This window comes from Gadus chalcogrammus, chromosome 16, assembly GCF_026213295.1.
Source record: "Gadus chalcogrammus isolate NIFS_2021 chromosome 16, NIFS_Gcha_1.0, whole genome shotgun sequence".
NCBI classification, from domain to species: domain Eukaryota; kingdom Metazoa; phylum Chordata; class Actinopteri; order Gadiformes; family Gadidae; genus Gadus; species Gadus chalcogrammus.
This window is the reverse complement of record NC_079427.1, coordinates 18134187-18144014: the sequence shown is the minus strand read 5'-3', so window position 1 is coordinate 18144014 and position 9828 is coordinate 18134187. Positions and strand designations below refer to the sequence as shown.

The 9828-nt window shown below is 42.7% G+C and overlaps 1 protein-coding gene across 1 annotated transcript; it reads left to right on the top strand.

Moving 5' to 3' along the window:
• The first annotated feature begins 3574 nt into the window (after positions 1-3574).
• LOC130406458 (lysosomal amino acid transporter 1 homolog) lies at positions 3575-9766 on the top strand. The gene is made up of 8 exons (XM_056612047.1): positions 3575-3756; positions 4147-4503; positions 4614-4743; positions 5298-5385; positions 6042-6151; positions 6250-6351; positions 7005-7190; positions 7408-9766. The coding sequence occupies exons 2-8, from the start codon at positions 4295-4297 to the stop codon at positions 7525-7527; spliced, it is 945 nt and encodes a 314-aa protein (XP_056468022.1). The 5' UTR covers positions 3575-3756; positions 4147-4294; the 3' UTR covers positions 7528-9766.
• The last annotated feature ends 62 nt before the right edge of the window (positions 9767-9828 follow it).

The window sequence follows — 9828 nt, the reverse complement described above, 5'->3', positions numbered from 1 at the left end:
AAGACAACTGTTACTCTTAAAGGCACTCGAAAGAGGGACAGAACATGAGAGACAGAGAGAGGATGGTTAGAACAGAACACAAGCTTCTGAGAAGAACCTCCATGATACCACCTTGCATGCAGTGGGCTGTAACTTGGGCTGGGAAAAAAATCGATTTAATCGATTTTGGATCGATTTCATTTACATTTTGCAATATGGATTCATAGGGTTCATGATCGATTATTATTATTTTTAGTTTTTTAGTTTTGTTACCATTATTATTATTTATGCACTTTAATAAACAATGCCTTAGTGCAATTTGAAGTGATGGAATGTTGTAGTTCAAGTACACTTTCATTTGCAATTCCTTTCTAATTTCAAAATTGCACTTTTGAGACTTAGGGTTAGTCCAATAGGGTTAGGAAACACACAGGAAACTGTCCAATTTACAAGTTTGCACTTAAAACATGTTGTTTAAGATGAAGAGGAAAAATAAAGTACATCTGTATTTTGTAACACAGTTGAAACATTTTCATTATTTAAGAGCAGATTGAATCGAATCGAATCATGATTAATCGATTCAGAACCTTATGAATCGAAATCGAATCGATTTAGGAAATTGGCCACGATACCCAGCCCTAGCTCTAACCTCTAATGATATGGGAGATGCACTACTCCACTATGCAGGTAGCCCAGCAGTGTAGTCAAGCACACAGCCGTTACTGAAGTGACGTGACCTTGAACAACACAAGATGATAATAAGACAAGGCAACACACCCACATACACACATACAAGACAACAAGGCAAGTTTGGTTAGAAGGTAGCCCTTTGTAACCATCTGTGCCTTTAAAGAGTATACAGAAGAGGTTAGGTTTTGGAATTGAACCCCTATTAATATTGTCTGCACTTGTTATTACATGTGTATGCGTGTGTATGCGCGTGTGTGTTTGTGTGTGTGTGTGTGTGTGTGTGTGTGTGTGTGTGTGTGTGTGTGTGTGTGTGTGTGTGTGTGTGTGTGTGTGTGTGTGTGTGTGTGTGTGTGCGTGTGTGTGTGTGTGTGTGCGTATGTGTGTGTGTGTGTGTGTGTGTGTGTGTGTGTGTGTGTGTGTGTGTGTGTGTGTGTGCATGTGTGTGTGTGTGTGTGTGCGTATGTGTGTGTGTGTGTGTGTGTGTGTGTGTGTGCGTATGTGTGTGTTCGGTTGTATGCATGAAGTGGTCTGGTGGTGTGAGTTTGTGTGCGCTCACCTCACACACATGCTTGGCTATTGATTCAAAGTAAACAACCAAAACATTTAAATATTAAAGGGCAATGCATTAACGAGCCCACTCTGCAATTACCATTCATGTGCTTTTACGCCATTAGATCCATTATTCATGTGTGCTCCCTGTTTCATCGACTGGAGGACCCCGAGCTAGGACGCGCGCAGTCAGCTCACTTGATGGAAAGACTGGTAAATGGAAGGGACGGTGTTCTAAGGTGCCTTTCCTGCGACTGACGCCACTCAAAGCACTTAACCTGTTGCCCCCACAGCCCCCTGACACCCCCCCCGCCCCAGCTTGCTCAAGGGCACCTATCATGGAGGAACCGGCACCCCATGTAGCGAGGCTTTACAGTCTGACATACTGTTTGTCCAGTAATAGAAAGAAAAACTGAAAGCCCCTATTTGGATTAACTTTGGTTGCGGGTGGCTGGTCTAGTGTTAGAATATACATCAACAATGCACACGCACACGCACACACACAGCCCCACACACACACACACGCACACGCGCGCGCACACACACACACACACACACACACACACACACACACACACACACACACACACACACACACACACACACACACACACACACACACACACACACACACACACATTCAGTTCTCCTCGTGGATACGACAGCGGCTTCCTTCTTTTGTACCCTCGTGCATAATCCCCGTGTTCTATAACGCCAGAGCCTACTGCATTCTTGAACTGGATAGAGCGGAAGCCACCCCCATTCACCAACCATTCCCCCACCATCACCACATTCTCCACCACCACCACCCCAATCTGTCCGTACGTCTTCGTCGCTCTCAGTCGCCCTCAGAAGAACTCTGTGTCCTTGAGCAGTCTCGGAATGCGCTCGGACAACTCAAAAGGAGAAGCCGCCCCTTTGAAATGCGTATTGTACCACAGAGGACCCCCCTAGGTCCCGGAGCAGACCCTATACTATACCTGCTGATGGGGGGAAATAGAAAGAGAGTCATGGAGCGACAGTGAGAGGGGGTGGTGGGGGTGAAGCAGGTGAAAATATGATAAACTAAATATTTGATAAGAGAGGTGTTTCGGTCCAATTGTCAAACCCATACATTTCTTGCCCGGTGGTTGCGTGGCGCCACTTGCATTTCTGTTACACGGGAGAGAACACGCTTCTTGCACGATCCACCTGCGCACCTTTTACGAGCGATTTCTTGTCAACAGTCGACTGTCTTTTACGCATGTTTTGGAGCGACGTGGGCTAAAACCGCAATTATAAATCCCCGTAGCAAAGTGGATATTGATACGTGATCCAGCCTCCTGTGAGGCAACTTTCCAGACATCAAGGAAAGGATGGCATAAATGCATTTCCCTGGCAACGCTTTTCATGCGCCAGTCAACGAATTCGTAAAAAGAACCCAGTCTGCTGCTTGAGAAAAGATACAAAGACGAATTACCTGCCTGCGAGAGGGAGTCCATCCGCGTCGCGCTTTTCTTCCAAAAATGTCTAAAGATTTGTCAAAAGCGGTAGCCAAATTAAGCACGGACTGTGCTCAAGTTCTCCCTCTGGGCAGCATTTTTCCTTCGCACAATATTAGAAAGCGCGCAACCGTGTGGCAAAGAACGGCATCGCGCATAGCAACAAGTGAAAGTATTTAGGTCCACACAAACGGATTTTGGCCTACATGAACTATACAAACATAGAGAGCAAATGTACAAATTACTATTCAATTACCTTTGAATATTCAATACAAAATAGTTCAACGTAAAATGGAAAGATAGATAGATAGAGTGAGGAATTTTTAGAGAGAGAGAGGGAGAGAGAGAGAGAGAGAGAGAGAGAGAGAGAGAGAGAGAGAGAGAGAGAGAGAGAGAGAGAGAGAGAGAGAGAGAGAGAGAGAGAGAGAGAGAGAGAGAGAGAGAGAGAGAGAGAGAGAGACACACACACACACACACACACACACACACACACACACACACACACAAACACACACACACACACACACACACACACACACACACACACACGCGCACACAAACACACAGTGAAAGATCGACATACGCACAGATAGACACACAGAGATAGATAGATAGAGAGAGAGAGAGAGAGAGAGAGAGAGAGAGAGAGAGAGAGAGAGAGAGAGAGAGAGAGAGAGAGAGAGAGAGAGAGAGAGAGAGAGAGAGATAGATAGATAGATAGATAGATAGATAGATAGATAGATAGATAGATAGATAGATAGATAGATAGATAGATAGATCATCTAAAACATTTTGTTTACTATACGGTAGTTATATCATTGAACAGTAGATGGTGCTAATTCCTCTGAATCCGAGTGAAGCGGAAGTGAAAGATTTGTGCCATTCATGGGTGACGTAGGGTGCCATGGAAGATGGGCAGGGATTCAGTTTAGTATCAGCTGGTCTAAATAACAGCAACACTTTGTCCGCTACCTTCCTGCCATAAACGAGCTTTAGTTGAATGTGTAAAGCTTGCAGACAACATGGCACGACTACGGAAAGACGTCCGACGACTCAGGTCAGATATCAAAACAATTCTCGTTTATGTATAGCACATCCTTTGTGTCTGTTTCAACCGCTCTCTAATATTATCCCAGTGTATCCTATTAAACATTGATTTAACGATGTTTGATTATACGTTTAGCATCTTAGCCGGGTTCACATTTAATCCGTTTTTATCTCGGTCGGTCCTATAATTAGATGTGTTTGCAACGTTGTGATTTTGGGGATTATGATTGCAGCGCGGTGGTCTGCAGACTTGACATTGTCATTTGATTTCCCCTTAGTGGTTGTTAAAGGGCCACCGGCTACAGGGCTGGCATGTTCATCCCAACTACGTTTCGCATTCGATCCCAGATCCGTCATGCCCTTTAATTCGGTTTATTTATCCTGTGTTACCATTTTGCAGAGTCCTCAAATGACAACAAGTCTAGTGGCAGCAGACTGTACCACAGTCTGCACACCTACGACATTCCTTGAGGAATCAAACATAAACTTTTCCACCGCATCCTTCGGCTTCCTCTGCGAAGCACCCGGAAGGACCATCCGGTTCCTCCATGTCGACCACCCGCTTCCCCGGGAAGGGGGGAGACGACGTGGCCATGGGAGCGAATTTCAGCAACCCGACCCTGAGCGGGCCGTTCTGCGTGAACGGGACGGGGTGGATCCTGTACCTGCTGGAGGAATGCGTGGACAACGTCTGGGAATACTGGAGCGTCATCATAGGACTGATCTCCATGTTCTGTTTTCTTCTATCCACTTTGCCGTGAGTTCATTAAATGTATGACACATATACTATTTATAGGCATACTTAAAACAACGTTGTAAACACTTGCTAGGTTTCTCACCATATTTTGTTTTCCTCTTGTGTAACAGTCAGGTGTACGAGGCCAACCGTAATGGTAAGGTTGAAGAGGCCATGTCTTTTGGATTCCTGTTCTTTCTCTTCAGTGGAGACCTTACCAGTTTTGCTGGCTGCTACCTCACTAGCCAGCTACCTATACAGGTAAACCGGTTGGTGAACATTCCTTTTCAGCTAACGGCCAGCTGTGTAGGTCAAATAGGTATCCATTTGACCTACCAGATTTTCAGTGGATTTAGCATTGCATGTCAATATAAGGCATGTTCTTCCGAATGAATCGTGGGATTTGTTTTTCTTTGTTGTCATATTGAGTAGTTGTAGTAGGCTACTGTAAAATCCTAAATCAATGCAAGTATACCGGAACTTAGGTTAATGAAAACCTGGCTTCTCACATGAGAAACATGGGAGAAACAATAATTACTAAACAATGACCAGAAAAACCTTACTTCAAACATTATAACTAACATTCTATCGCTCATGTCACTGCAATGTGACATTGCAATGTACAAGTCACATGATCAATATATAACCTACGGTATATATAAACAAGTCTGAATATCTATTTATCTGATCTATTTATCAGAATTACAAGATCCTCAGTAATTCAGCTTTGTCTTCAAATAAATGTAATAGGCCAATGGAATATACAATTGCAGTGCGATAGTCTGTGGCTTCAGTGTGCTTTTCCCCTCTTTCAGATGGTCACAGTGGTGTTCTACATGTTCACTGATATGGTCCTTTTCTCCCAGTACCTCTACTACAAGATCAAGAACAGCTCCACCAGAGGTAAGAGGCCTGACACAACCTCCATTCAGGGAGATAGCAGAGAGAGGGAAATGACCAAGAAAGCACTCACAAATGACATGGCGTCAGATTCGTGACCTGCTGCTGCATGCCATAGACTCTGAGAGCTTTTCGCCCCCAGGCCAAACGAGTGTCTTTGTCGTAGTGATCTGACAAGCCTCTGGGTCCTTGAGGCTGTGAGGGTGGTGGTCTCTGCTCGCTGGGCTGCAGGTCAGGGGAGGAGTCAGTGGCTGATCACACATCATCCTTAGGAAGATACATTCAATTTCCTTTAAAAACGTAACAAGCGTTCTCCTTCACTCGATGCCCTCTACCATAATTTTGTAACTGCCAGGTCGTAAAAAACAGTTTAGGCATGTCTTATGCTTGGACCGGTTGTTGAGAGTCATGCAGTCCAAAGGATTATGGAGTCGTCAAATTGGTATCAACACAAGGCACATATTACTTACCCAGCTGGGCTTGGTTTGGGCCCACAGTGGGGCCCTTATCACTGGATATGGAATTGGATACACATGGGTGTTATGGGTGGGGTCGTTTTGGCATTGTCTCTTTTTCCTCATTGTGTGTGTGTGTGTGTGTGTGTGTGTGTGTGTGTGTGTGTGTGTGTGCGTGTGTGTGTGTGTGTGTGTTTATTCCAGAAAACCCTCACCTTAAATGGGCGTGCCTCTTGTGGTGTGGGTCTGCCAGCCTTTTTTTCCTTGTCCTCCCCAAACTAATCACGGACGACAACGCCTCCTTAGATACACAGGTAGGGCCAAACGGGTATGACTGATATCTTAAATCAGTGTTATTATATTGCTGTATTGTTGTTATTACAGTCTGAGTCTCGTGTCTTGTGTGCTTTAGAGTCACGACAAGTCCCACACGATGGAGATGAGTGGCTACGTCTGTGGATACCTGGCTTCCATCTTCTACCTCTCCTCCCGTTTCCCGCAGCTTCATAAAAACGTAACAAGATTATTCTGCATTCTTTCTCCCTGTCTCACATTCAAATCATATGGCAAATGCAAAGTTCAGCATCAGATATTGTGTGTGGGTGTGTGTATCTGACTGCGTGATCTTTGTACCTGTCAGTGACAATTTGACAGCAAAATGGGCTCGCTGTCAAATGGGATTTGGTGTGTGGATTTATGTCTCAAATGTGCATTCAATTTGCCTCATGTAGTTGCACTTGGTGTGTGTGTGTGTGTGTGTGTGTGTGTGTGTGTGTGTGTGTGTGTGTGTGTGTGTGTGTGTGTGTGTGTGTGTGTGTGTGTGTGTGTGTGTGTGTGTGTGTGTGTGTGTGTGTGTGTGTGTGTTAGTCTGTGAATTGATTTGGAGCAGTTGTATTTGGTGAAACCATTGCTTACATTTTCTATAACTTAAAGACTGTTGGGTCCATTTTGAGTTAAATTGTAATTGTTATAGATTCAATGAAAACATTCTACATTTTAATTATCGTGAGTTATTAAAGGGATAACAACCTTTTCACGTTTGTTGATCAGACCCCCGTTAGAGAAAAACTTCTCGTTCTTTTAATCACAAGCGTGATCTCAATTTCTGGCCTACGAGGAGAATTAAGATAGCAAACAGAACGTTGAGTTCAACCCTTTCTTCTGCAGTTCCGGCGACACTCAACAGAAGGGACGTCCTACCTGCTGTTCGCCCTGGCCATGATGGGCAATGGGACCTACGGGCTGAGTGTCATCGTGGTCCTGCCTGCGCTCAAGGGCTCCAGACGGGCTTTTCTTCTCAAACATCTGCCCTGGCTCATCGGTAGCCTGGGAGTCCTGGTCCTCGATTTCTTTGTATCCTTGTCTGTGCCTTTAGGAAGCCAAGATAGCCGTAATAAAAGTTATGTGGCTCTCTTTACATGTATGTAATTTTGTTGCCAAGTAATCACTTCCATAAAGATCAGGTTAGTTATGTTGCTATGAACATTTTGCTAGAAAATGTAGCATAGGAATCCATGTTGAGTTTCTTTCCATGTGTCTGGATTTATTACTTGTGCCTTAACTTTCTCAGGTGACGGCACAGTTCATCATGTACAGGAAAAGCAAGCCGGCTAAGAAGAGCACCTCATTGGTCAGAGTCCAGGAAGTAGAACCTCTGCTCTACGAGGAAGAAGAACTGTCTGCCCTATAGCACACACAGCAATGAACAATCTACAAGAGCGGAACGCCCATTTCAATGCTTAAAAAAAGTGCCCTGCACATTTTTGGGAACTTTTCAAAACCCCTCATTTGAATAGTGTTCATTTGGTGGTTTTGAAAAATGTATAATCCAATCAAGTACTTAAAAATGCCAATAGCTATTTAAGACTGTTACAGCATATGCAGCATTTCATTTTTTTGACACTGGTAGGGAATCTTTCCTTTGGAGACGTATTTATTTCCATTTTTGTACTTTTAACTAACTCTTTACTTCTGTACAATTAACAGATTATTTTATTGATTCCTTTGGGATTGTACACACACCCCTAGGATGATGCTTCATGCCAGATATCCCATGACATGAGAATCCCCCGTTGAAAACTCTTACTGAGCTTTGATTGTTGGGTGAGACATCAGTGTTTAAATCAAGACAATGTTGACAATAGAAGGCCATATAGTAGTATATGCTCCATCTGCAGGAGACGGATGACAATGAATGCTTTGGAATCTGGTCAATTTAAATACCGCTGGTATTTTTGTCATGTGTTATAATATGTGTCTATCTATCATAATGGTAGGCTACCATGTACGGCAATATTAACTTCATTCATACCAATTCATGATATAACGTATTAAGAGAAAAGGTTGAGTGTTTTTGGCTTGGTAGTCTCTGCTGCTTCTGTTGAACACACACGCCAGCTTTTATAATGCTATAATGCTCCCCTCTAGGGAAGACTCCAGGCTAAGGAGTAAAACCTGACATACAGGAACGTATGCCCAAGCCATTGTGTCATATGCATTCTTGATGTCGGCTGACAATGATGAGGATAGGTACCCCTGAATGCCATTTGTCTCTCTCTTAACTGTCTTTAGCGCACATTCATGGCTCCCAGCTTTCTACCATGTAGTTTGTGTACACTGAGCTGCAGAAGCCCCTATCGTCTGTGCCTTTTTTTTTAAATATTTTAATTGTGCATTCCATGGGCTGCATGCATCCAATGTAATGCCGCCCTGAAAACATGTATATTGGATGTCTACCTTTTATATTGTCAATCTACGCTTTCAATGGTGTGTTATCTCAAGTCGGTCTCTGGAGCTGTGGGCTGAGTAGAAACAAGCTTTACTTTTTTGTACTTTATCTGATCGACATTTGCTGATACAATAATAAATTCAAAAATGTGCATAGATTAAGGAAATGCGGTTGTGAGCTATCTTTCACCGTTTATATCCACTCTGCACCGGCATTACATTATTTATATTTTTAGGTTGGAGGCTTTTCAAAGAATAGCAACATGAACCTTGTAAAGAATGGATTATCACAAATAGTTGGGAAATCCTTGCACAGTTGACTTTTTCTGCTTTGTCATCACACTGGGGGAATAATAGTGTGCCTTTATTAATGTCTTCAATTTTACCTTCAAATATCTTTGGGATTGTGTCATAGGTGACCTTGCCTACTGAATAACTAAATTGGAAAGCAGCTGTCTCTACCTCATTTATGTCGATGGGGTGGTTCATTTGCCTTGTGTGTACCCTGTTCATCTTAGGGAAGTGAATTACTCATTACTACACGGAAACTAAGAAAAAATGGATTTAAAGTTGGAACCTCATTTCATCGATAAGACTAAGATAATGTTGATATCTTGGTGCAAAATTCAATTATTATTTGTAATATAAGATACATGATATGATAAATAAAGATTGCTTTGGATTTTGTGAAGACTTTTAATACCAATGTGTTGTACCAAGGTATTTTTGTATGGTTTTCGAAATTATTGAATTACTGACACTTTCTTTGATCATTTGGATTCCTGTTAACAGCTTCTAACTCTTTAATGAGTTCGTGGGCATTTTTGATATGTTTAATATTTTGCTTTATAATGTTTTCATATTAACTATGGTAGGCCTATAAGCCGGCAATGTAGGCTAATTGCTCTTCACAAAATCTTTCATTTGTCATAGAGTTGTAACGATGTATGTTATTTTTGGGTGTAAAGTACAGCATAGTTATGTTATTCTACTATGTACACAACCTCAATAAAGTACAATATACTCTTCCAACTGTGGCTCTCCTATTGAGGAACAACAATTTAATGGTAAGAAATACACACATCATTACCATCTAGGACAGAGTTCTGGGCGCCAGAGAGAAACCACTGAGAAACACGACGGGAATTAAATAGCGACCTCATAACTCTCCCGACATAAACAGCACGAACACGATTTAGGGACGATTTTTCTTTGAGTTCTACCAAAACATCAAGTATCATTCAGAGGGCGGGAATAGGGAAAT

What these genes read in the sequence shown, in the direction of transcription:
- LOC130406458 (XM_056612047.1), top strand. Translation starts at nt 4,295, where the DNA reads ATGTCGACCACCCGCTTCCCCGGGAAGGGGGGAGACGACGTGGCCATG. An exon ending in TTTCTTCTATCCACTTTGCC is followed by an intron (nt 4,504 to 4,613) that starts GTGAGTTCATTA and finishes CTTGTGTAACAG; the next exon opens with TCAGGTGTACGAGGCCAACC. An exon ending in ACGCCTCCTTAGATACACAG is followed by an intron (nt 6,152 to 6,249) that starts GTAGGGCCAAAC and finishes TGTGTGCTTTAG; the next exon opens with AGTCACGACAAGTCCCACAC.